Source organism: Zalophus californianus, chromosome 16 (assembly GCF_009762305.2).
Source record: "Zalophus californianus isolate mZalCal1 chromosome 16, mZalCal1.pri.v2, whole genome shotgun sequence".
Lineage (NCBI taxonomy): Eukaryota > Metazoa > Chordata > Mammalia > Carnivora > Otariidae > Zalophus > Zalophus californianus.
In genome coordinates, this window is record NC_045610.1 from 54,890,343 (window position 1) to 54,917,439 (window position 27,097).

The 27,097-nt window shown below is 45.7% G+C and overlaps 2 protein-coding genes and 1 non-coding gene across 5 annotated transcripts in view; 1 reads left to right on the forward strand and 2 right to left on the reverse strand.

The window, feature by feature from the left end:
* COG1 (component of oligomeric golgi complex 1) lies at positions 1 to 12,948 on the forward strand. Its single transcript, XM_027624937.1, has 14 exons — positions 1 to 352; positions 2,681 to 2,925; positions 3,076 to 3,257; positions 3,621 to 3,791; positions 5,663 to 5,819; positions 6,549 to 6,759; positions 7,133 to 7,924; positions 8,736 to 8,882; positions 9,349 to 9,510; positions 10,287 to 10,414; positions 10,882 to 10,990; positions 11,434 to 11,543; positions 11,622 to 11,700; positions 12,761 to 12,948. The coding sequence occupies exons 1-14, from the start codon at positions 38 to 40 to the stop codon at positions 12,896 to 12,898; spliced, it is 2,946 nt and encodes a 981-aa protein (XP_027480738.1). The 5' UTR covers positions 1 to 37; the 3' UTR covers positions 12,899 to 12,948.
* Positions 11,809 to 27,097, reverse strand: part of FAM104A (family with sequence similarity 104 member A) — a 21,053-nt gene continuing 5,764 nt past the window's right edge. The window contains exons 3-5 of one of the 3 annotated variants that reach the window (XR_003525170.1): positions 16,398 to 16,460; positions 13,744 to 14,196; positions 13,202 to 13,339 (exon numbers count right to left, since the gene is read on the reverse strand). Coding sequence is in view for 2 of the 3 variants with exons in the window: in XM_027624940.1 (XP_027480741.1) it covers positions 13,963 to 14,196; positions 16,398 to 16,460 (297 nt within the window). In the remaining variant the exon portion in view is untranslated. Of the gene's footprint in view, positions 14,197 to 16,397; positions 16,461 to 27,097 lie in introns of all 3 variants that reach the window. The other 2 variants (XM_027624940.1, XM_027624941.1) reach the window with 2 other exon arrangements.
* LOC113908415 lies at positions 16,877 to 17,020 on the reverse strand. Its single transcript, XR_003515480.1, has one exon. It is a non-coding gene; the product is annotated as a U4 spliceosomal RNA (small nuclear RNA).

Sequence of the window (27,097 nt, forward strand, 5' to 3'; positions counted from 1 at the left end):
GGCGGAAGTGACCCGTCGGCACACTGACGGGTCCGTCATGGCGGCCGCGGCCGCCTCTCCCGCGCTGAAGCGGCTGGATCTGCGCGACCCCGCGGCGCTTTTCGAGACACATGGAGCGGAGGAAATCCGCGGGTTGGAGCGCCAGGTTCGGGCCGAGATCGAGCACAAGAAAGAGGAGCTGCGGCAAATGGTGGGCGAGCGGTACCGCGACCTGATCGAGGCGGCCGACACCATCGGCCAGATGCGCCGCTGCGCCGAGGGGCTGGTGGACGCCGTGAAGGCCACCGACCAGTACTGCGCCCGGCTCCGCCTAGCCGGCTCGGCCGTCCCCCGGCCGCCACGGGACCCGCAGGTCAGCCCCGCATTCCCGGTCCCGCCCCCCCCCGCCCCCCCCCCGCCCCCCCCCGCCCCCCCCCCCGCCCCCCCCCGCCCCCCGCGCGCGACCCGCCCCCGGCCCTCCTGCGGCCGCCGGTCCGTCCTCGGCCCCCCGCGCGAGCCTCACCTGCCTCAGGGAAGAGCCTGCCGCCAATTTCTGGACTCCCCTCCTCGGGGGAGAACGCCGGCGGTCCTTTCGCTGGCTGCTGACCGGTCATTCAGCAGCTCCCTTCAGGGGCCTTCCCTGACTCCCGGGCCCTGATTCCCTCACCTCTCTTGTGGCTTCGCTGGGCTCTCCCAAGTTTAGATGAAAACGCCAGGGGTCTCTCGCCAGACAGTTCAGCTCATTGCCTGTATAACGTTTCCTGACATTCTTAGAACACATTTCTCCCTTATTTTAACACCTTCCCCTCATATCGTTCATTCCTCATCCCAGTGTTTTCCCCACGCCGGTCCCAAGAATAACCTCCACAAACCCAAAGAGCTCTTCTACCTTTGGTGGAGTTGTTGAATGACCGTACCAGCCATCACGCCCCCTTCTTTCAATAGCGGAACATTTTCATTTTGGGGAACTAAGGTTATTCTAACCAAGTTATCCTGTTTTTTTTTTCCTCCAAACCCTAATGATTAGACCTGGTATGGAAGGATTCAGCCCTAAATACATGCTACTACTGGAGCAGCATTTTGCATTGCTAAAGAATGTTGACTTAGGGATGACTAAGTGAACGGGTAGGGAGGATGAGAAAGGTAAACCGGGAATTTGTTCGTGACCCCAGGGAAGAACCATATAGGACATGGAAGAACTTGCAAAAGTACAATTTAGCTCCCGTTTGTAACTTTTTAATACAACCTGTGTTTTAGAGGAATCCGGGTTTGTAGGCAGGGCTCACACAACACAACCACAGAAGATTGGAAATACTTTTGGGAGACCTCATCCCTCTCCTCTGTAAGCTGTGCATTTATACCTGCCTCCTCCTAGTTGGCCAGCCTTTCCTATAACTGAGTCTTGCTTCATGGTTTATTAAAAAGCTAACTTGTACTGTGCCTGACTTTAGAAATGTATGTGTTTTTTATACTTGTTATATCTGATTTATTCTCAGACCCACAAAAATTTGAGTGCCCTCTGTGTGTTCACGCACAAAGAAACAAGCCCCCTAATTCCTGCTCTGAAGGAGCTTACAATCTAGTCAAGGAATTAAATCCGTGGAAAGTTGATGAGAAAAATGTAAATAATTCAGAATAACAGTAGAAAGCATTTTACGATAATGTGTGATTGATTCCAAAATACTTACGTACATTTACCATAAGACTTCTGAAGGAAGTCACTTCAGGCTTGAGTCCTTCTCGGTAAGGAGGGGCCTTCATGACAGATGAGATTTGGAACATGGGTCTGTAGTATGAAAAGACAATTAAAAACAGGTAATCAGTTTAATTAAAGCAGGAGTTCTCAACCTTGGTGCTTTTGACATTTGGGGCTGGATCATTCTTTGTTGTAGAGACTGTCCTGTGCATTACAGAATGTTTATAAGCATCGCTGGCCTCAACCCACTAGACACCTGTAGTACCCTTCTTCCCCCTCCTGATGTCTCCAGATCAGAACCATGGGAAGGATATGACTCTCCTGGGAACTTGGGAGCAGATTGGTGGTATGCTAAGATACATATGGAGGTCAGATGACTAAAATTTTTGGTAGGGAGATGAATTTAGTTTTGAACATGCTCATCATGGAATGGCAGAGAAACTTAGCAGGGCAACGGCAGAAAAGGCTCCAGTGGGACTTGGGAGTGGTGAGGACTAAAAAAGGGGTGGGAGTGGTGTTCTGCTAAGAGGTGACGCTGGCGGGTAGGAGCCCGGGAGTAGGAGGGTGGACTGAGATGGGGAGAGGCGTGAGGACTGCACCAGATGAGGATCTGATGGACGAGTTACAAAGAAGTCCATCAGGCACTCAAAGAAGCAGGTGCAAATGTAGGGAGGCTGAACATCAGAACAGGGAAGGAGAAAGCTCACTTGAGTGGTGGTCCGGAGGGCTCCATGCTGTGGAGACATCTCGAGGGTCACAGATAACCAGACTGAGATGACCAGATTAAGTTTGCATCTCCATATGACTGGGAGGATAATCCAGTGGGGCTGTCCGGCGCTGTTGACTCCAGCCATTCCACTACACCTAACTTGGAAACCTTGCCAAGTGGCATCAAATCAGGCATAATAAAAGCTTTGTACCCTGCAGTACCCCCACATTTCTCCCCAAGCCTGCCAGACACTGACCTTGCACTGGTCCGCGTTCGTTCCGTGCCTTTCCCTGCAGCCCCAGCAGCCGTCCCAGGAGAAGTTCTACAGCATGGCTGCCCAGATCAAGCTACTCTTAGAAATTCCCGAGAAGATCTGGAGCTCAATGGAGGCCTCCCAGTATCTGCACGCCACACAGCTCTACTTGCTTTGCTGCCACCTTCACAACCTGCTCCAGCTGGATTCTTCTAGTTCCCGGTACAGCCCCGTCCTCTCACGGTTCCCCATACTCATCCGGCAGGTCGCAGCAGCCAGCCACTTCCGGTACGTAGATCCAGCATAAAGATCTGCACTGGGGATGGCTGCGCTTCACCCCGACCAGTTTACGGAATGTGCCTTTTATCCTGATGTACCAGGGTTCTTCTTCCCAAGATGTAAAAAATTCCCTGTTGCTCTTCGTCATCATCTTTTTAGGTCAACTATTCTGCATGAAAGTAAGATGCTGCTCAAGTGCCAGGCCGTGTCTGACCAAGCTGTAGCGGAGGCCCTGTGCTCCATAATGCTCTTAGAAGAGAGTTCTCCTCGCCAAGCCCTAACAGACTTCCTGTTGGCCAGAAAGGCAGCTATTCAGAAACTTCTCGACCAGCCACACCATGGTAGGTTTGGCTTCTTTCCAAAATATGGTCCTTAAGGGAATGGAGAAGGGGGAGCCGAGGGAGAATGAAGCACCTAGAGTGTTCTCTGTTTCTAACTTTACTAAAGGAAACTGTTGGGCGCCTGGGTGGCTCAGTTGGTTGGGCGACTGCCTTCGGCTCAGGTCATGATCCTGGAGTCCCGGGATCGAGTCCCGCATCGGGCTCCCTGCTCGACAGGGAGTCTGCTTCTCCCTCTGACCCTCCCCCCTCTCATGTGCTCTCTCTCTCATTCTCTCTCTCTCAAATAAATAAATAAAATCTTTAAAAAAAAAATTAAAAAAAAAAAAGGAAAACTGTTTACAGGAGGATGGTTTCTTCTCGTAGGTGCCGGCATCAAGGCCCAGGTTTGCTCATTAGTGGAGCTGCTAGCCACCACTTTGAACCAAGCTCATGCTCTTTTCTACACTTTACCAGAAGGTCAGCTGCCAGATCCATCCCTGCCGTGTGGCTTGCTCTTCTCAACTCTGGAGACCATCACAGGCCAGCATCCTACCGGTGAGCTCTTAGCCAACCTTTCTTACTTTCAGGTTATTCAGCTGTTATTTACTGAGCACCTGCCACCTGCCTGCTACTGTCCTGGGGTCTCTGGGGATATAGCAGTGCCCTGGACAAATATGGACCCCACCTTCGTGGAGGTCACAGTCTAAAGGTAGAGGCAAATACTGAAGTCACAAATACAAACATATCTATTGAGAAACAATAGTGGCAACTACTATAAAGGCAAAGTACAGGTTGACTTGGGAGCATTGAAAGGAGGGACCTCACCAGTGAGGCTTTCCCTGGAGAATGATATTTAAACTGAAAACTGAAAGTTTGGTAAGAGTTAGGTGAGGAAGGCAAGGAAAAGAGTTCCAGGCAAAGGGGATGGGATGTGCAAAGATGTTAGTATATTTAAGAAATTAAAAGCAAGCAGGTGAGGCTAAGGGGTATTGGGTGGAGGAAGAGCAGCATGAGAAGAGACATGGCCAGTCTATTAGATGTGACCAGATAATGCAGAGCTGTGCGGACCAGGCTAGGGAGTTTGGACTTTATCCAGAGAACAATGGATAGCCTTCTAGGACCTTCCAGGCTTATTCGTCCTTCTGTTATGTGTTCCCATACATCCTCTGCTTTTATTTGATAGCATTTATCCTAATTGGAATTAAATACAATTGGCTTTTATGTGGCAGTGGATCTTCATGGGGTCTGGAGTAGATGCTGAGAGCTCACTTGAGAGGCTGTCATCATGACCTAGGTGGCAGACGATGGGGGCTAACTGGACAACCTGGACATCTGTTTAGCATGGGATTTGGTATTGGTGGGGAGGGTATAGAAAGGAGGTGTCCAGGTTTACGAGAAAAGGAGCTGGTTTGAAAGGGCTGATGATGAGTTCGCTCTTGAAAATATTGCTTTGGAGACGATTGAGCCCCTTGGAATGGGAATGTGGTGGAGTGGGCAGGTGACTGGGGGTCCAGAACAGAGCAGTGAGAGGTCTGGCTGGAGACACACATCCGTGCATATGGCTGTTGTTTGAAGCCATGGGGATGAGGGACATCATCAGGAAGAAGAGAGGATGGCAGAGGACTGTGCCTCAGGGGACTCCAGAACTCAGGGGTCAAGCGGAGGAGACATAGTCCCAAAGGTAGAAGAGAAACAGGTAGAACATGGGGACAGCCACCTGGTCATTTTCAGAGAGAGAGATGTATTATGTAGCCTCTTCTTGGGCTTTTTTATCTTTCAACGAGGGTGCCACTTCCTTATGCCCTGGCTTCCCTCTAGGTGCTTCCACTTAATGATTTATCCCCCCTCGTGAAAGGTGAGTACGGCCTAATGTGTCATGGCTCTGGACAACAAGTGCAAGCGACCTTAGAAGGACCCCTGTGTTTCGAGCTCCGGAGGGTGCTCACACACAGAACACGGTGAACGGGCCTCCCCCAGAGTCGCCCCACAGATGCCTGTGTCCTTCTTGGGAGGTCACCTTGGAAGAGCGACAATTCACCAGTCAGGATGAGTGGTCTTTCAGTCTTTCTTTAGCTCTTCCAGGTTGGTCGGAGGATGGTGAGGAAAAGGAAACTGTCACCTTTTACTTTGTGACAACGTCGAGGGCTGCAACAGTGCTCAGTACTGCTTTCTCTCCCTGCCCCGCCCCCACTCCCTTCCTCCCTGTCCTTCACCTTCTCTACCAATGTGGTGCCCAGAGTTGGCACAAAGCTGCCAGCTCCCTGATGGGCGTACAGTCTATACTTTCCTTGTCCCCCTGTCTCCGGGGTCCTGTCTGACCTGCCCAGGAGAAGACCAAATGATTTTTGGAGGTTGCTTCTAAGTCCATTTTTTAATATGCCTTTCAAAGGATGGCCCTGATTACTTGTCACTTGGCCTTCTCTTAGGAAAGGGTGCCGGCGTTCTGCAAGAGGAGATGAAGCTCTGCAGCTGGTTCAAACACCTGCCGGCATCCATCATCCAGTTCCAGCCAGCTCTCCGAACCCTGGCGCAGCCCATCAGCCAGGAGTACCTGAAAGACACGCTGCAGAAATGGATCCACATGTAAGTAGCCAGAACTTTCCTGAGGCGGGGAGGGACCGCCTGTGTAGCCACACGAGGGCCAGTGAGGGCCACTGAGGAAGGAAGGAGAAGCCTGATCTTCTGGATGATGCTCTGCCTGCTGCCCACTGGGTCATGCCAGGCACTTGCTCAGCCACTGGTCACTGCTTTCGTGGCAGGTTAGCCCCCACTGTGGGAGAACCAAGAGGGAATTCGCCTTTCAAAATATTACCTTACAGGATTTAAAATTCTATGTAAGAGTTCTGCCACTCCTAAGCTTTTATGTAATGCAGTGGTTTTGAAGCCATTCTAGGGGGCTCTAGCTTTCCTTCCAGATAGATACCTCAGGGAGGCAAGGGTAGGCCCCATCCCCCCATGTAGCCGGAAATGCTGTTTATACATATTTATAAAAACTCCGAGAGATATAAATATTTATATTGGGACCCAGGTAAGAGGTTTTCAAATGGAGTGCTGCTGTTTTTCTTTCTTTTCTTTTTAAGATTTTATTTATTTATTCATAAGAGACAGGGAGAGAGAGAGAGGCAGAGGGAGAAGCAGGCTCCCCGCTGAGCAGGGAGCCTGATGCAGGACTGGATCACAGGACCCTGGGATCATGACCTGAGCCAAAGGCAGACGCTTAACCAGCTGAGCCATCCAGGCGCCCTGTTTTTCTTAATAAAGGTGTGAAAACCATGAATCTAATAAGGCCCAAGAGGAATGGTTTTGTTGCAGGTGTAATGAAGACATTAAAAATGGGATCACCAACCTGCTTATGTACGTGAAGAGCATGAAAGGTCTCGCAGGGATCCGCGATGCCATGTGGGAATTACTTACCAATGAATCCACCAATCACAGCTGGGATGTGATATGTCAGCGGCTTCTGGAGAAGCCGCTCTTGTTCTGGGAGGATCTGATGCAGCAGCTGTTCTTTGACCGATTACAGGTGAGGAGATTACATGGTCCAGTTGTTTTCTGGCCAATCCTAGCATGATCTTTTGACTGTCTGGGGGGACTTCTGTCACTCCTGAGTGTACTCTTTCTCTCCTGACTGACTCAGGGATGGCTCTTCTGGAGAATGAGCCCTAGACATAAGCAGAGATCCAGACTCTGGTGCAGAAAGAGACCAGGCCTCTGTTACGTGGTTGGGAACATGTCCGTGGCCATCCGTGACGACTCTGTTCTCTGCCAACACCATGTCATCCTCCTGAGCATGCTGGAGAACATGCAGAGTGCCAGGATGGACTGCCACTTGGGGTTGTTGATTTCAGATTTCCTGACAGGAGTCTTGACTGGAACTCTCCCCTGCTTCCTTTCAGACTCTGACAAAAGAAGGCTTTGACTCCATCTCCACCAGCTCCAAGGAACTGCTCATTTCAGCCCTGCAGGAGCTTGAGGGCAACACCAGCAACTCCACTTCAAATAAGCACCTCCACTTTGAGCACAACATGTCTCTCTTCCTCTGGTCCGAGAGCCCCCAAGACCTGCCTCCCGACGCCGCCTGGGTCAGCGTGGCGCACCGGGGGCACTTTGCTGGCAGTGGGCTCTCCATGAAAGCACAGGCCGTTAGCCCTTGTGTCCAGAACTTCTGCTCTGCCTTAGATTCTAAACTGAAGGTGAAGCTGGATGACCTCCTGGCTTACCTTCCCTCTGCTGACGCGTCCCTGCCCAAGGACGTCTCCCCCATGCCAGCCCAGAGCCGTGCCTTTGACAGGTATGCAGATGCCGGGACTGTGCGGGAGACGCTACAGACTCACTCGGTGGCGTGCATCAAGCACATCACAGACCACATCCGGGCAGAGCTGCAGCGCATCGAACAGGTTGTGCAGGGGCAGCAGGATGTCCTCAGTGGTGTCAAGTTGCATTCAGTCCTTTTCATGGCCAGACTCTGCCAATCTCTGGGAGAACTGTGTCCCCACCTGAAGCAGTGCATCTTGGGAAAGTCAGGAAGCTCCGAGAGACCAGCAAGGGATCCCAGGGCTCTGAAAAAACAGGGAAAGGGGAAAACGCGGGAAATAATTCCTATGCAGGGGAAGTGGCAGGAAGTTAAGGAACTCCTCCTCCAGCAGAGCGTGATGGGCTACCGTGTCTGGAGCTCAGCAGTTGTGAAGGTGAGTGACATGCACAGTCTGCCCGTGCTCACCACGCAACCCCATCCTGGCTCCCTTCCATCATGTTCCAGGCTGGCCAACCTCAGGGAGGTCTTGTCTTTTTTTTTTTTTTTTTTCTTTTCCCAAGAAAAATTTAATAAAACTTATTTTATTTTGTATCTCTCTTACGTACTTGTAAGCATCAAACTAGCAAGAATGTCAGTTTTAACAAGGCATATCTTGACTTTCTGGTCTACGTCTATTAATTTTTTTGCATTTGTTTTCTTTAGTTCAATTAACATATAATGTATCATTGGTTTCGGAGGTACAGGTCTGTGATTCATCAGTCATAGACTACCCAGTGCTCATTACATCACATGCTCAGGGAGGTCTTTTCAGAGCAAGGGAATAAACAGTTCTTGTTTCATGCAGTTACTTTCACTTCTCTGTGATAGCACAAATGTAAAAATTTTTCCATTCAAATGTTTAGCCTAGATTTTATAGACACAAACTCTGGGTTTTTGTCTTTCCATCTGATAAGAATGAAAGACCTCCTTGGACAAGGGTCTGGATTTCCTACTCTTCCACCTGAATGTCTTATTCCCTATGGTCTCCCCTGGTGTCTTAAGAGGTGGCCCTGGACGTTTGTAAGGTAGTTACAACAAAATTCCCATGGCTGACATGGGTAATTAGCCCGAGAAAAGTGACATTTCCACTCGCCACCCCGCACGTGACCAACACAGCAGAAGCTGGGCTCAAGATTACTCAAGTGGTTTGAAACACTCTCTAAAGGAGCTAAGTGGCCTGTTGGGTATTTGCTTTTTATTACCAGGTTTTGGCTCATGGATTCACCCAGTCGTTACTTTTAGACGACGCCGGCTCAGTGCTGGCCACAGCCACCAGCTGGGATGAGCTAGAAATCCAAGAGGAAGCAGAGTCTGGCAGCAGCGTCACGTCCACAATCCGACTCCCTATACAGGTGAGCAGGTGCCCCCAGGAGAGTGCCTGTGGGCTGGACTGGGCCAAACAGCCCACTCTGCAGAGAGGAGAATCAGCCGACATACAGCTTCCGAAGAAGAGCCAAACTGGTATTGATAACTTTCTACCACGGGGGTAGAGTAGACATAGGGCCGAGTAGGTAGCAGAATGTTCGAGAAGTCATCTAATGATTGTTTCCTGTGCAGCCTGGGCTCTGCTCATTGCAGAGCTGCTCACCCCAAAGTGAAAACAGCATAACGCATAGTGCCACCTGCCAGGTCAGCCCCCAGCCATCAAACCGGTGACAGTGATGGTCACTTTTATCTATTAACTGCCCTGCTGGAAGGGGCTGCCTGGGGAGGTCCAGGTCCTGGCTCATGAGCCTAGTGAGGATATGTGGACCCACTTCTACCACGTCTCCCTCCGTTGGCACAAGTCGCTGACTCAACAATCCTTTGTTCTCTTAGCCATCCTGGTATGTCCAGTCCTTCCTGTTTAGCCTCTGCCAGGAAATTAATCGGGTTGGAGGCCACGCTTTGCCAAAAGTGACACTGCAGGAGATGCTGAAAAGCTGTATGGTCCAAGTGGTGGCTGCCTATGAGAAACTAGCAGAAGAAAAACAGGTGAAGGTAGGTGTTTGAATTCTTTCCCACTAAAAACGGAAATACAAACCTGAGGTTTTTTTTCTCGGGTTTGGGCAGTACCCATCAAGGATTCCAAGTGTCCACCCTCAGTGCCGGCTAATTGGTAGTGGCTTCGCGCTCTGCGAGTTCATCATGCCTCCTCTCGAGGATCAAGCAGGTCTGCACTAAAGGGCAGTTCGGCAGAAGGGAAAAAGGCCGGGTGTCCGACCCCAGCACTGCCACGTGCGTGCTATGGCTTTGGGCAAATCACGAAGCTCTCTGTTTCTCCAGGGTCAGGTGTGGTCCCTTGGAGAACTGCTTGGGAGGAGTGGGGGGTGACCATGCCCAGGGCGGCATGTGGCACACACAGGCTGAGGGAGCTCCTGTCTCCCAGCCTCCCACCTCCCTCGCCCCTTCCCCGAAGTGTTCTGCCCTTGGTGGGTGTTCCCGTTTCATCAGTGACATATTTAAGACAGGACCACCTCCTGATTTGGGAAAGAATTCAGGGAAGTCTCCTGAGCTTCCTCAAAATGACTCTCCTCCACGCGAGGAGCTTTTTTTCTTCTAAAAGGGCAGTCTGCAGCACCCGAGGCCTTTGTTTGAAGGTTTTTAGTTTGGTTTAAGACCAAGTTTTGAATATAACCCGGGTTGTGACATCAAACAGTCCTTGTTGAGTATACAGGGTGCTGCTTCTGAAGCAACAAGCTGTACCTCAACCAAACGGGTAAGCTGTTTAACAAATCCTCTCCCTTCACGGGTGGGGATGGGACATTCGTTTACAGAAAGAAGGTGCCTTCCCGATGACCCAGAATCGGGCCCTGCAGCTGCTTTATGATCTGCGTTATCTCAACATTGTTCTGACAGCCCGGGGTGAGGAGGTGAAAAGTGGCCGCAGCAAACAGGACTCTAGGTATGCTCACCCCAGCGGGCTCTCCCAGTGCTGCCTCTGCTGAGGGCACACAGCCCCTTTCCAGAAAGCCACTAAGAGATAGCCTCTCGTTGTGCATTAGCTGTTAGCTTTAACCAGGAAGTCCTCACATTACCAGCTAGATCAGTAATGGCCACCTGCTGGATAAATGCCATGGTCAAGCGTGGTAGGTGGACTCTCATTCCGCTCTCTTCTGAGTCCACCGATCTTGGGTATAATTTGAGCCTCTGGCGCTGTCCCTGACAACATGAGGAAGGAAAGGACTTCATTCAGAAATCTTAGCTGGTTAAAACTCTTGAGGATTACTTAAGCACCATGGGCAGGGACAGGTGGTACCAAGCCAGCAAGTAAGAATAAATCCAAATACGGGGTTTCTTTAGCACTGAAATGCCGTAAGGTTGGTTTTTGACCTAAAAAAATGTGGAGAATAACCCATAATTCTTTTTCAGAATTGAGAAAGTGGCTGACTATCTGGAAGCACTCATTGACCCATTTGACCTGGATGTTTTCACACCACACCTCAACAGCAACCTTAATCGCCTGGTGCAACGAACTTCTGTAAGTCATGTGAGAAATGTGCTCAGGGTGAACGCAGGGCCACAGGCTCAAATGACAAGGTAAACCCACTCCAGCACTTAATACTCTAGGAGGCAGTTGGGAGGGAGCTGGGATGCAAATAGCTCAGTTTAGTTGTGAGGGCCGAAAGAGGATTAGATAAAATCTCACTCTGGAGGCAACCGTGATCACACCCCTCTAGTTGTAGATAAGGGTGATTAAGGGATTAAGGTTTTATCAAGGCCTCAGAAAGAGGAATAAAACAAAAGAGTGCTGTGACTCTGAGATTCTGACCTGTGGGCAGTGAAAAAGGTAATTCTGAAGCATAAACATGCTGCAAGGAACATTCCCCCAAAGGATGGTGAGAAACAAGAAAAGGGATTTTCTCTTTTAACCGGACAGGGGCAAACCCAGCCGGTCACTGTGCCCTCTGTCCTGTCTGCCAGGTTCTATTTGGATTGGTCACTGGAACAGAGAATCATTTCACCCCCAGGAGCTGCACATTCAACTCCCAAGAACCCCATAACATACTGCCCCTAGCGTCGAGTCAGATCAGGTAAGGATTCTAAGATGCTTTTGCTGGGCCCCGGAGCTTCCTGTTCATGCCACTAACACTCTTCATCTGGTCTTGGAGGTTTGGACTTCTTCCCCTGAGCATGACAACTACCCGAAAGGCCAAATCAACCAGCGGAAGCGTCGAAACCAAGGCCCAGGTCAGTGCAGAGAGCAGGGGGCGCACCGGATGGGTCCGGTCCCCATCTCCCAGCAAACCACCCGATTAGCTCCCCTTTAAATAATCGATAAAGAACGAAATGACAAAATGCACTAATGCTGCTTTTAATGGCGGCGCAATATAGAAGTACAAGGTTTCACTAGCTTGAGCTGAGAGGAGTTTTAAAAGATGCCCATTTACACTATCAAGTAGCCTCATAATAGAAACGTCATCTCAGGCTGCCAAGGCTGTAGAAAACAAGCAGGGCAGGACGGAGACTGTTTCTTGTTGTTCGTAGGGTGCAAGAGGTAACCACTTAACCCAGCACGACGATTGTACTGGTTTGGACAAAAAAACTTTTGTTCTGGTGGTGGTTTCATCTTCCATTTCTTGCAGGTGGGTGGGAAATAAAAGGGAATTTGCTTCCTCAAGTTTGACGTTTTCTTGTTAATACACGTTTTATTTCAGTCGACTGCCATCCATTAAGCCCGCAGGAGTCCTCCTGGGTATTTCTGAGTTGTGTTGTGTACGCGTGTGCTTGAGCCCCAACAGCTTGTCTCCTTACAGCACTTAGTTGTTTGCTTTCTTGGTGGACAAAATATTAGCAATGCGTCCTTTCCACCTTCCCTGCCATCAAACCCAGTAAGACCAAAATTCTTAAACCTCTGGTTGTACACCGTGGGAGGCGGTAGTGAAAAGCACAGGCTCCTGCACAGGCTGTTCCCTCCGCAGGCTGGGACTCTGAATCTCTACTTCAAGTAACTGACCTGTAAGTTCTGTCCGTAGGAGAGGCTCAGACGGCGGAAAGGAGGTACCCCTGTTTACCCTTTTCCTAGGATAGTCCTCATCCTCAAATGTTAGTTCTGTCCCATAAGAAGATCTCATCTTGTCCCCTATGTCTTTTGCCAGTGTTGACAAAGGGCAGAGTCCCCTGACTAGGGCTCTCTGTGCTTCTGAGATCTGCTTGTGTGTGCCGTGCGGACTCCGCGTGCCGTGGCGGGTGTGAGCAGGCAGGAGGGTCTGGGTAGACTCTAAGGCACTTTCCTCTACATGCATGGCAGGTTGTCCCCCCGGCACTCTCCCGAGCAGGTGACCCAACGCAGCCTGGCTCCTTGTTCCGACAGCTGGTCAGTGAGGAAGAAGACGCGTCCACGCCTTCATTATTCAAGCTAGGTTGGCTCTCTAGTATGACTAAATAACACGGGAACATATCCGTCTCTCTCTAAATAAATACTACATCATTTCTGCTAACGGTGCCTCTGCTTGTTTGTTTCTAAGCCACCAGTCTTTCCAGTTTCAGCGGTGGAATGTGGCCCCCCCAGTTACTGTTAGGGGTTCCTTTAAGCATACAGTGAATCCTTGTCCAGCGGTTTCACAATACTTGGGACTTTAGACAGCAGTTCAGATAGCTTATACTCGGTCAGCATTCCTCAGCGCCTTAATTCTTGAACCCCAAGGCGGATTCCCGGCGAGATCACAGAAGCTGCTGATAGAACAAGTCTATGAGTGAGACAAAGGTCATTACGTACTTCTCGACTGTCAGAACTGTGCCGTGTTTCCTACTAAGTCTGAGATGGAGGCTTTGGAGGAGTAACGGTAGCAGAAGTGAGCTGGGTATACAAGTGTGAAAGACATTCTCTCTGGAAATACAAATATATAACAAAGAGAGAAGACAATTAGCAAGGCTGCTTCACTGACACAGTCTAACTTGGATCTGATTGTTCTCCTGTCACAGAGGAGAGAGTACTTTCAACAGGACATCTACATACTAAGAGGTAGTATGGCAATTAATTTCAGTGCAAGACTGAATCAAGCTTTCTATATTTTGGAAAACAACTTAGGTTTTTTCATGGAAACTAGATATTCTTTACTAGTTTATTGAATTTAAAAAATTGAAGATCCCACATTTTTAAAAGGCCTTTTTACATAAAGTAGAATTTCTAATGGACAGATCTGGAAATCAATCTGAACTGGACAAACTATGGATTCAACACGCAGATGAGATTTCCTCATACCATTACCTCGACATGGATTTGATACCCACCCTCAAAAGAATCCTATAAAAAATTGCTTCAAAGCCCCTTTGAAATTGCAATAGTGCAGCAAAACCACAAGTAAACAACTGCCTGTCAACCCGTTATTTCAAATATAGACTGAAAAGCCAACAGGCATATTTTTGTGCAATTTTTTAAAACATCGTAAGTTGAAATATCAAATCTGCACAGCGCTGTCCCTTCACAGAAGGCAAGAAACTGGCGGCACATCATGTCGGAGGCCGTCCTCGGTGCTGTAGGCTATGGAAGTGGGCCTCCTTCAGGGTCTGGTTGATGTGGAAGTACGGGCCCTGGCACAGTGCAGACTGCTCGGGAACAGGCTGAGGGGTGTTAGGGCCGGAACCGGCCGCCGCGTGGTTCAAGCTGCTCTCCGGCCCGCTTGCCCGGTCCGGGCTGTTGATGCTGCTGCCGCCGCTGCTCCCACCACTGTCGCTGCTTGAAGACTGGAAGGGAAAAGAAACAGGGTCGCGATTAGGCAGTTTGCTTTCTTAAGAACTTCACTGTGGTTTCATTTACAAGGCCCCACGTAAGAGCGTTCTTCCCATTTGGCTTGAGGAGGACCGGCATCAGAACGTCCAGTGAGTGGGCTTTGCAACTTTACAAAGTACGTTCACCTGAGACATTTCATTCTATGCTCATGACTGCCACGGGAGGTTGAGCGGGATTCTGATCCCCAGCACCTCCCCAAGGAGCGGCAGGGTCCAGGTTCAGGCCGTCTGACCGCAAAGCCCTTCAACTACATCCTAATTCCTTTACACATCTTCTCTACCTGCTTTCATTGTTCATTCCAGTAACTTCCGAATAATCACAGGAGGAAGTTCTCAGCCTCCAAGGGAAAGTATCAATCACCGGTACAGGGTGTAAGTGTCATTAACACACAAAATGGCTTCTGGCCACAAGTTTTAAAAAATCTGTGGCAATTTCTCACCTCATGGACACAAAATCGTATTCTCTGAATGCAGAACATGTATCTTGCGAGAGTACAACATACTTCTTATCAAGTTACGTTAGCAATTTTGCAGTCTGATCTATGTGTGTGCATGTGTGCACAAGTGTGCCTAATTTTTTTTTAATGTAACAAATATGATTTGGTGTCTTAGTTGTCTTGAAGAAGCTACTCAGAGATCCCTAAGAACAAGGGTTCTCAAAAGGGAAGGCAATAGTAAGAATCCATTTCAGAATTACGGTATTTTACAATTTAAGTATTGCATTTCAAATAAATGACGAGCAGTACCCTTCCTCCATTCACAGCTCAACCCAATACCGACTGGAAAGAATCAATGCATGAGAAAGTTAGAATTCTAGTAATTAACGATCTGGTGTATACTTTTCTTAACTTGATCTAATTCATGCTCCCTTACACAACGACATTTGTTTCAAAGTCCGCATACAACTATGTAAAATCTACACGTAAAAAAAAAGACTGGAAAAAAATCTGGCCGTAGTAGTTATGTTAAAATGGAGGGATTAAGTTGCTTTTTTTTCCTACCTTTTACTATAATATTCTTACAATGTGGTTATTATGTATTTTACTATAAAAATAAACATATAAATAATGTTTCCTAAGATAGATACTTTAAAAGTGATTTTTTAAAATACTAGTTTATTCATTTTTGAGTAAAAGTTGCCCCTAACAATGTGTACAGAAACATCTGAAACAGCAAAGAAGGCAATGTCCATAAAAGTTAATCCATTCTTTTTTTTTTTTTTAAAGATTTTATTAATTTATTTGACAGAGACACAGCGAAAGAGGGAACATGAGCAAGGGGGAGTGGGAGAGGGAGAAGCAGTCTCCCCGCGGAGCAGGGAGCCCGATGCGGGGCTCGATCCCAGGACCCTGGTATCACGACCTGAGCCAAAGGCAGACACTTAACGACTGAGCCACCCAGGCGCCCCGATAATCCATTCTTAGTAATACTGACTTGAAGGATCATCATGGTCCATAGGTCATCTGGAGCTACTTAACAGGTTACATAGCCCAATGCCCACAAATAGTAAAAGACAACCTGTCTTTCTACAAAAAAAACACAAACATGAAAAGCATTATAATGGGCTGGAGTCAGACGGCAGGGTTAGCAGCAGCAGCAATTAAATTTAAAGACCAGGGCACCTGGGTGGCTCAGTCGGTGAAGCATATGCCTTCAGCTCAGGTCATGATCCCAGGGTCCTGGGACTGAGCCCTGCGTGGGGCTCCCTGCTCAGCGGGGAGCCTGCTTCTCCCTCTCCAGTGGCCTCTCCCTCCCCCTCCCCCTGCTGGTGCTCTCTCAAATAAATAAAAAATTTTTTTTAAAAAGTACTTAAAGGGCGCCTGGGTGGCTCAGATGGTTAAGCATCTGCCTTCGGCTCAGGTCATGATCCTGGGGTCCTGGGATCGAGTCCCGCGTCGGGCTCCCTGCTCGGCGGGGAGCCTGCTTCTCCCTCTGCTTCTCTCTCTGTCTCTCATGAATAAATAAATAAAATCTTAAAAAAAAATTTAAAAAGTACTTAAAGACTTAAGAAATCAAATAAATTCAAAACCAAAAATTGTTTTCCATAAAAGCTTCTCCTAACCTAGAGGGGAACAGCCCAGATGTGCGGTGCTCCCGCACCTAATAAGGTCATGAGTAGTTAACGAGTCAGCTACTACACTAGATAAGAAACCCACCGCGCAGAACACTTTGTTTCCTCTTAGTCTGTTTTCTTTACTGTTTTTCGTTACAGGTACTGTCTGAAAATTAAGGCAAGAACTAGAATCAGTTTCTAGTAAGTCAAGTTTCCATCTCAAATTTTATTTATTTCACACTATAATAACAAAGATGACATTATTCTGACAAAAGGTAAAAGTTCCTTTAAAAAAAAAAGGTTAGAAAAGATTTCTGTACAAACCGTGAAAAGACGTGATTTCTAGTCCTAATTTTAAAAACTTCATGTAAAAACATGGTTTATACCAACTTTATAAAGACAGGTACGCAAATGTTTAGTGTGGCCTTGTTTATAATAGTGAAAAAGTGAGATCCACCTACATGTCTAGCAATAGGGAAACTGGTTATAACATATGCATATAAAGTATACTCCGTGAATTATAACTGACACTGAAATTCTACTCAGCTGTTAACAATAATGATAGAGATGTATATATATATACCACGAAAGAAGTCGTCAACGTTTTTTTGCAGGTTGCAAAACCATATGTACAGTATGCCAACTGTTTTTTTAAATGTTTTCAATTAGCAATAATCAAACCACGGATAAACCTCATTGGCTACGATACTGTCACCGTGCAAAGCTAAATGTTTTTCTTTAGTATAGACATATGTGCACACCAACAACAGTCTGGAAAGATATATGTATATATATGCCAGAATATTCAGAATTTGGACCATTTTTTTATAATATTTTTGTATATACAGCTTCTACAAAAGATTTCTGTGGAAAGAAAATCAATCACGAAGAAATAGAAAACCTGAACAGACCTATAACCACTAAGGAAATTGAAACAGTCATCAAAAATCTCCCAAGAAACAAAAGCCCAGGGCCAGATGGCTTCCCAGGGGAATTCTATCAGACATTTCAAGAAGAATTAATACCTATTCTCCTGAAACTGTTCCAAAAAATAGAAATGGAAGGGAAACTTCCAAACTCATTTTATGAGGCCAGCATTACCTTGATCCCAAAACCAGACAAAGACCCCATCAAAAAAGAGAATTACAGACCAATATCCTTGATGAACATGGATGCAAAAATTCTCACCAAAATACTAGCCAATAGGATCCAACAGTACATTAAAAGGATTATTCACCACGACCAAGTGGGATTTATCCCTGGGCTTCAAGGCTGGTTCAACATCCGCAAACCAATCAACGTGATACAATACATTAACAAAAGAAAGAACAAGAATCATATGATCCTCTCAATAGATGCAGAAAAAGCATTTGACAAAGTACAACATCCTTTCTTGATCAAAACTCTTCAGAGTATAGGGATAGAGGGTACATACCTCAATATCATAAAAGCCATCTACGAAAAACCTACAGCGAATATCATTCTCAATGGGGAAAGGCTGAGAGCTTTTCCCCTAAGGTCAGGAACGCGGCAGGGATGTCCACTCTCACCACTGCTATTCAACATAGTATTAGAAGTCCTAGCCACAGCAATCAGACAACAAAAAGAAATCAAAGGCATCCAAATGGGCAAAGAGGAAGTCAAACTCTCACTCTTTGCAGATGATATGATACTGTATGTGGAAAACCCAAAAGACTCCACCCCAAAACTGCTAGAACTCCTACAGGAATTCAGTAAAGTAGCAGGATATAAAATCAATGCACAGAAATCAGTGGCATTCCTATACACCAACAACAAGACAGAAGAGAGACAAATCAAGGAGTCTATCCCATTTACAATTGCACCCAAAACCATTAGATACCTAGGAATAAATCTAACCAAAGAGGCAAAGGATCTGTACTCAGAAAACTATAAAATACTCAGGAAAGAAATTGAAGAAGACACAAAGAAATGGAAAAACGTTCCATGCTCATGGATTGGGAGAATCAACATTGTGAAGATGTCAATGCTACCTAGAGCAATCTACACATTCAATGCAATCCCCATCAAAATACCATCCACTTTTTTCAAAGAAATGGAACAAATAATCCTAAAATTTGTATGGAACCAGAAGAGACCCAGAATAGCCAGAGGAATACTGAAAAAGAAAAGCAAAGCTGGTGGCATCACAATTCCGGACTTCCAGCTCTATTACAAAGCTGTCATGAAGACAGTATGGTACTGGCACAAAAACAGACACATAGATCAATGGAACAGAATTGAGAGCCCAGAAATGGACCCTCAACTCTATGGTCAACTTATTTTTGACAAAGCAGGAAAGAATGTCCAATGGCAAAAAGACAGTCTCTTCAACAAATGGTGTTGGGAAAATTGGACAGCCACATGCAGAAGAATGAAACTGGACCATTTCCTTACACCACACACAAAAATAGACTCCAAATGGTTGAAAGACCTAAACGTGAGACAGGAGTCCATCCAAATCCTAAAGGAGAACACAGGTAGCAACCTTTTCGACCTTAGCCGCAGCAACTTCTTCCTAGAAACATCGCCAAAGGCACGGGAAGCCAGGGCAAAAATGAACTATTGGGATTTCATCAAGATAAAAAGCTTCTGCACAGCAAAAGAAACAGTCCACAAAACCAAAAGACAACCGACAGAATGGGAGAAAATATTTGCAAATGACATATCAGATAAAGGGCTAGTATCCAAAATCTATAAAGAACTTATCAAACTCAACACCCAAAGAACAAATAATCCAATCAAGAAATGGGCAGAAGACATGAACAGACATTTCTCCAAAGAAGACATCCAAATGGCCAACAGGCACATGAAAAAGTGCTCAACATCGCTTGGCATCAGGGAAATCCAAATCAAAACCTCAATGAGATACCACCTCACACCCGTCAGAATGGCTAAAATTAACAAGTCAGGGAACGACAGATGTTGGCGGGGATGTGGAGAAAGGGGAACCCTCCTACATTGTTGGTGGGAATGCAAGCTGGTGCAACCCCTCTGGAAAACAGTATGGAGGTTCCTCAAACAGTTGAAATTAGAGCTACCGTTCGATCCAGCAATTGCACTACTGGGTATTTACCACAAAGATACAAATGTAGGGACCCGAAGGGGTACGTGTACCCCAATGTTTATAGCAGCAATGTCCACCATAGCCAAACTGTGGAAAGAGCCAAGATGCCCATCGACAGACGAATGGATAAAGAAGATGTGGTATATATACACAATGGAATATTATGCAGCCATCAAAAGGAATGAGATCTTGCCATTTGCAACGACGTGGATGGAACTGGAGGGTGTTATGCTGAGTGAAATAAGTCAATCAGAGAAAGACATGTATCACATGACCTCACTGATATGAGGAATTCTTAATCTCAGGAAAGAAACTGAGTGTTACTGGAGTGGTTGGGGGTGGGAGGGATGGGGTGGCTGGGTGATAGATATTGGGGAGGGTATGTGCTACGGTGAGCGCTGTGAATTGTGCAAGACTGTTGAATCACAGATCTGTACTTCTGAAACAAATAATGCAACATATTTTGAGAAAAAAGAAAAAGAAGAAGATAACAGGAGAGGAAGAAAAGGGGAGTATGTCAGAGGGGGAGACGAACCATGAGAGATGATGGACTCTGAAAAACAAACTGAGGGTTCTAGAGGGGAGGGGGGTAGGGGGATGGGTTAGCCTGGTGATGGGCATTGAGGAGGGCACGTTCTGCATGGAGCACTGGGTGTTATGAACAAACAATGAATCATGGAACACTGCACCAAAAACTAATGATGTAATATATGGTGATTAACATAACAATAAAAAAAATTAAAAAAAAAAGAAAATCAATCACAAGTGAGAGAACTAAAAGAATGTGGCTACAAAATAGACCTTCAGGTATTTTCTAACTTCAAGACGGAGACTTAAAAACTATACTGATACTGTCAGTAAGATTTGCAGAAGAAGAAGCCTCCTTTAAGAACCTCTAAAACTGCTTCAGTTGTATTGACTTGCATTGAGCGGGCCAATGCTACTTTTAAACTAATAAAAGAGAGCCTATCTAGAACCTGGGAATCAGTAAATGCCCCTTACGTGTTATTTTAACATTTACAAAACTACCTATGTAGTACTACTGCCATCAAAGGTAAAAGCAAAACATCTCTTTCAAAGATGCTTTGGTTCCTATTTTCTGCCACTTGTGACCAGTCTTCTCACTACCAGGGAGGCTTTCAAGAGTATCTCACTCTCTAGGGATGAACCAGGGGTTTTGAAACTGAGGGGAAACCCATTAGCAGCCAGCATAGAAAAAGAAAACAGAGCAGAACATGAAAAGGGTGACCGTTCTGTGAAACTTGTTTTATTGCTCATGAATGTATTTGGTGTTGCTGGGTCACAAAATAAAACATTCCTTTGGGACAGGGTCAAAAAGTTGGGAAGTTAGTGTTGTTGGTCTGAATACTGCCAGTGAGGTCTACTTTATGGGACAAGGGTAAGGCCATTATTTCCTCCTAACCCTAAAAAGTAAGTCTCTGTCAATGTTTTAAGATCTGCACAGAAGTCAGTCATTTTGTTATAAAACAAAAAAAAACAAGATGAAAAGAGAAATTGTATTTTCCCCACTTAATGGAGCTTTTTAGTATCAAGTTGCTTGGGAGGGGGCACTCCTTTATAGTACACGGTTCTAAAAAGTACAACTGCTAAACGAGGACAGAAGCGTTTACCTTGTTACTAGCACTGTTCTCAAGAATACTTTTATCAGACTTTGGGACCACTAAAGAGTCCTCAAACAGGAACCCCGTCCCGCTCCCCTGCACCTCAGAGAGAGAGACACTGTGTCGTGTCCCAGCGGGCAGTTACAAAGCTCCTTCTCTTTCCTCTGGATTTTCAGTTTAGGCTTCATGCTGACATCTGACCCAGGTATTTTCAAGACAGATTTATATTACAAATCAAATGAGAGTAAGGTCACACTCTGTGAAATAAAAACCCCTTGCATATCCATGTGTACGAGCACAATAAAGTTACATTTATGCCAATTCCAACCAACAGGGATCTCTCCTAAATACATCAAGGCAACTCACGTCCCTGTGGAGAAGATCTGCATGCAAAGCAAGGACTCTAGGTTAGCTTAATCACTCACGAAATCTTCTAGTGTGTCTCTGGAAGAGCGGACGCCGGGGCAGGACAGAGGAGAGAACTATCACGAGTCGGTCTATTCAGGAATCACCTGTGGGCTCTTTTAAAAAGCGCACCTGCCAGGGTCCCATGTGGCTCTGGAAAACCTGGCTTGAGTGTGCACAGCCTGTTCTGATGGCCAACCACTGTCCACACAAACGTTCATATGCCCGCCGTGTACGAGATGGCATTTTCACTAGGGCGACTTAATCAGTCAACAAGAATGTGTTGGGCTTAACCAAGAATATGGTGGCAACCCAGACATGGAGACCGATCAGCCCACCACTGCCACCGTGGTGACGGGAATCTAGCAACGGGCTGAGAGAACTAGGAGAGCCGCCGTAAAATGAAAAGTATTTGAACTGGGCCCAGAAGATTGAGGAAGAGTTTTAGTAAGCGGGATGTGACAAACTGGGAGCACGGTAGGAGCAAAATCAGAAGGAAGGAGTGTTTGGGGATGTAAAGCTGATCGTGTGGTGCGGTGGGCCACTCCAGGCACAGTCAGTCTGACAAAATATCCAGGAGAGGTTATGGCTCAATGATCAAGTGCTCTGAAGTCTGCACCTAAGGCCTGCTCGGATCACACAGGAGTGAGGGGTCTGCGCATCAGGCAGGAAAGCAGGCCCACGGGAGGACCACAGCAGTGTGAATCCAAGGGGATGTGTCACAGCCCAAGGGGAGACGGAAGAGAGAAAATGAAGGAGACAACTGAGCTGGCAAGTACTAGGTGCTCAGTGCGCATCTGCTAAACGGAGACAGCACTGGTGAGCCTTGAGCAAAGGTTCAGGGGCGTTGGGAAGGAAACCGGGATCCAGAGAGGGAAGGAGGGAAGGCAGGTGGGACACCAGCCAGCCGGGCTGAAGGGACGGGCCAGCTGCTGGGAAAGGGGGGAAAGCCTGCAGATGGGCTGGGTGGCGCAGAGACCCACGAGGAAGGGACAGGCCCTCCGTGGGCTCGTGTCCGGGGGACACAACGCTGGAGAGACTGTAAGAGAAGGGAGGCATACTTGGGAGGCTTTCAGGGGCCTCGACAAGGAGGGAGAGTAGACGAAGGCGGAGGGACACTTCCCCCAGCAGAAAGGAAGAGCACGTGTATATATAAATCCTGACGCAGAGGACAGGGACATTAAGGAGCTCATGTTCTCAGTCCCCAGGGCTCAAATTATACAGCAGGAAGTCAGGAACTCTGGGCCCCTCGGCTGGGCCTATACCCAGTTCCATTTTCCCAGGGGGTAAAGTCAGTTTAAGAGAGGACCCGTGTATACCCATGGTTGAAACAAAACAACTCTAAAGACAATTCCTGCTAATAATCTTTAGAAAGCTCTCCAGGCAGGAAGATTAATTACGGAGTCTCTGCTTCATGAAAGGAGAGCCAGAGTATATGTGTCTATTTATTACCCAGAGTTGGATGCTTTCTCTTCTTAATTAGAAAAGCAGACTAGCAGTTACCTGATTTTCTCTCAAACCCCAGCTTCCCACTGCCTCCAGCCCCCCGTTCACTGGTGCTTTTATGTTTATGCGAGCCTCAAAAGACCCAAGAATTCCAGCTCCCCAACTGCACGTGCCCTTCCTGGGGTCACGATGAAGTGCCGTCTATGTCCGCGGCAGAATCTGGAGTAAGTGCAAGAGATGACCCTAGCCAAGTCTGTCAGAGCATCTAACAGAAAACTCTGCTTCCAAAGTGCCCAACAATTTGAGAGAGCTCCAAGTCCGCTAGTATCAGTGAGGCCGTAAGATTCCGAATGAATTCAGAGGGCTGATGAAAATCTCTTCTAACTATGCAAGAAAAGACAATGCAGGTGGTCACTCTTCTGTGTCCCTGAGTAGACAACCTACGTTTCAGTTTCCCTTACAAGATGAAGTAGGACTGCACAATGGTTTAAATTCCTTCTGAACTAGATGTTCTATGAATACTTCATTTTGTTTAAAACCAACAGGCCAAAAAATAATCCTGACCTGTAGAAAAACATGTGTGTACATACACTCATTTCTTAACAAACTTGACATTCAGTGTCGATAAGAAACCACCTGGTGCAGCTTTTCATGCTGTGGGCTGAAGCAATGTATTACTAACACTTCAAGGACTTACACCATGAGCATAGTTTCTTAAAACATACGCTAAAAATCAGACTAATTTTGGAAAGGCCTGTTCCTCCACTTTGAATGGACCATTTTAGAAGGTAATTTCAGAGTTTATTTGCTACAGGGTTTTTAAACACAACACGTACCCTAATAGTTTCACCAAAAACAGTTCTCTTAGGAGGCACCTACTACCCTACAACAGACTAAAGATGAGAATGGGCAAAAACTGGAGCACCTGGGTGGCTCAGTGGGTTAAGCGTCTGCCTTTGGCTCAGGTCATGATCTCAGGGTCCTGGGATTGAGCCCCACAGCAGGCTCCCTACTCAGCAGGCCTGCTTCTCCCTCTGCCTCTGCCCCTCCCCCTGCTCACTCTGTCAAATAAATAAAATCTTAAAAAAAAAGAGAGAATGGGCAAAAAACTAAGAGCCTTAAGAGACTTTTTAAAAGATTATACTCAATATTCCCATTGTCATCTAAATTCACACTATTAAAAAAAAAAATCACCTGATATTCGGCTAATTCTTATCAGTTAAGATACATGGATTTAGAGAACCCTAATTGTAATGATACATGGTTCCCTGGTTGTTATTTTTTTGTCAGATCTCTGCAATTGCACTAAGAATACCCTTGGAATTTTAGGGTTATGACATGAAAACTTTCCCCTTCTAGCAGGAAAAAAAAAAAAAGGAAGAGCCTGCTCGAAGTAAGCCACTCCTGTTTTTTCTCCACATTCTCTGTTACTTCATGGTGATCTGAAAAATTAAAATGGTCTTGGTAGGTTAAAGATCTCTAAAAAACAACTCCACAAACTGAGATCTTCGCATTTAAAAAATGTTCTGCTTCTATTTACTCAGGTAGCAGCACCTTTTCCAAGGCGTGCACCTTCGTAACAGAAGCCACATTTATGTGGAAACGTCTAGGAGAGTTTGCAGATAAAGATATTAAAACTGAAAGCAAAGAGCATTCCTCTACTACAAATTAAGATAAAATTCAAACCAATAAGGCCACCCCTAAGAGAACAAATTTAAAAGAAGTTAAATCTAGCTAGTTTTTCCCCATCCAAATAACTGTCCAAGATCAGGGAATGTCACTGCCTTTGTACAGGACCCAAAAGGAAGACACAAATTGATAAATGATTTCACTTTTTGCTCAATGAAGAGAAAAATGAGCCTGACTTATACATTCATCTAGCATGGTGTTACAAAAAAATTTGTTCCCATACCAGTAAATTATATCTCAACTTTAAAATAGCATCCTAAGGCTCACAACTCATTGAATCTAAGTCACTGGAGTTAAAATTAAAGGTCTTTGTTTCAAACACCAGTTAGAGTTTTGAAAAAAACCTTTAGACCCCAATTTCTTCACAGACCTAAAATTGCTTTCAAGCTAATACTGTATCATAACATTTACTTGGAAAAATATTTTCCAGCTAAAAGATAAGAGGAGGAAAATTGTTCTTCTCTGTTCCTATGATTTGAGAGAAGTCTAGAACCTAGCTGCCTCTGGATATATTTAGCAAAATCTCTCAGAACTTCCGTCCTGTATTCTGTGCAACGGCACATACCATGGTCAGGAGCAAAGAGCTCACCAGCCAAGCTCTGGGCTCACCAACTCTACCTCTTATTAGTTGAGTATCTTTGGGCAAACCACTTTACTTGTCTGTGCCCCAATTTTCCCATCTGAAAAGCAGAGATAATACCGCCTACAAAAATGACAGGAAGAAAATGCACAAGTAGATTAAAAGTTTCTCTTTACGTAACTAATCGGGCAAGTCAGTTCACATTCTTCACCTTCATAGTATCTAGGAAAAGAGGTATATACTATCTCCATTTTACAGGTAATTGTGATTTACGTGTGGCATGCATAATTCAAACACCTTACATCTTATTTCCCAGTACTTGGCAATATTATTACATTTAGGAGAAAAATGTAACTTTTGGAAATTAATTATAAAAACAACTTTAATTATCTCAGAATTAAAGCAAACTCCTTCCAAATGAAAGCTCTTCAAGTCATAAGAAAAAGAATTCTAAAATTAAGTATTTCAGGAAAGACACAAGAAACAGTTTCTCTTCACTGAGCTAGGCTTAAGGAAACTTACCTCATTGGCCCTACCTTAGAATTAAAAAAATAACATTTTCATTAACATTTGATTATGTAAATTAACAAAAATAATCCACTAATAATGAATCATTTTATAATTTTCCTTTTTATACACAATTGTCAAAAAGCAGCCAAGTGCCCCTAGACTTGGTATTTTTGTGTTATAAACACAATGATCTATTCCAGTGGTGAAGATTCAATTGTTCAGGGCTTAACTTTCCATTTTAAAGGTTTTCCCCTGCTTTTTGCTTCTCTAGCCTTCCCTTGGTTGACTCGGCCTCATTACTGGTTAATTCCATCCCTGGAGAAGCAGAGCACAAGAGGCTACACATTCAGAGCACTGGGAACCAGTCAGTCAGCCGGGTGAAGGGGATGGTCCTAACCGTCCACGTGGGGTCTACCAGTGAGTTCTGATACCACAACAAATAAAAAGTGCCTGCGCTGCTTGTTAATTGTAACAAAGGCAAGCTAGTCCATCTTTCAGAGTAATGATTACAGAGTGGTTTAGCCGCTCTGTTTCTTTGAACAAGGAAGAACAAGATCCATGAACCAAGAAGTTGAATAACAATACATCGTTTGCTTCTGTGGTATCAAAGCACAGGTTTTAGAGAGGGGGTAAAGTGATTAAAACAAAACAAAACTACTAAGAGTCTTACTGAAAATAAGAGATCAGAAGTGTTGCATTTTTTTTTTTAAATGACAATTTATAATCCTGTTCTCAGGCATCACGACTGGAAACATAAGCTAAACATAAGTGTTTTGTATTGTAAATGATCAATACAAAGAGTTAGACCGACTGAGCCTCTGAACTAATGTAAACATCACTTAGCAGGATCTGCACAGAGACACAAGTAAGGAAACACTGATATGGTGAAAGTAATCACTGCACACTTTTTAACAGACTTATAATCCAAAATAATGGAAACTCAATGACTGTCACAGTTTTATCACTGGATGCTCATGGAAGCCTCTAATCTCTGCTTTTCTTTCATCCTCCAATCGTCACATTAAACAAAAGCTCAACTGCTTTTTTGTTAATCATTTTTTAAAACATAAGAAAAAGGAAAAAAGCATGAGAGAAGATTTTTAAAAGGGGGACAGGAGTTACAGAAACTCAAGTGTCCACACAGAAGGAGCTAATCTGCACTTACTAACTGTTCCTGAATGTGTATGACCTATGTGAGAGTTAACTGATTTCATCCCCCCTGAGAGGAGTAACTTTGGATTTCCGGTAAAGACTGGATGTAGGTCAAATCCTATTATCAAGAACTAATTAAAGTACGAATTATTTTGGTTGTGCAAAAACTGTGACACGCAGAGTTGTGTGATACACAGAGGTCTGCTCTAAGTTATAAGGCTCAGGCTTAGAGATCTCTGCCAGCAAGGAGCTTCTCAATCAGGGTGACCACTCATTAAGGGTCACAATTTTCCAGTAACACAGACGTCATTTGA

Excerpts from the sequence above, each read along its gene's own strand:
- COG1 (XM_027624937.1), top strand. The coding sequence starts at position 38 with ATGGCGGCCGCGGCCGCCTCTCCCGCGCTGAAGCGGCTGGATCTGCGC. Across the intron at positions 3,792-5,662 it reads CACAGGCCAGCATCCTACCG|GAAAGGGTGCCGGCGTTCTG; the intron begins GTGAGCTCTTAG and ends GCCTTCTCTTAG. Across the intron at positions 6,760-7,132 it reads TGTTCTTTGACCGATTACAG|ACTCTGACAAAAGAAGGCTT; the intron begins GTGAGGAGATTA and ends GCTTCCTTTCAG.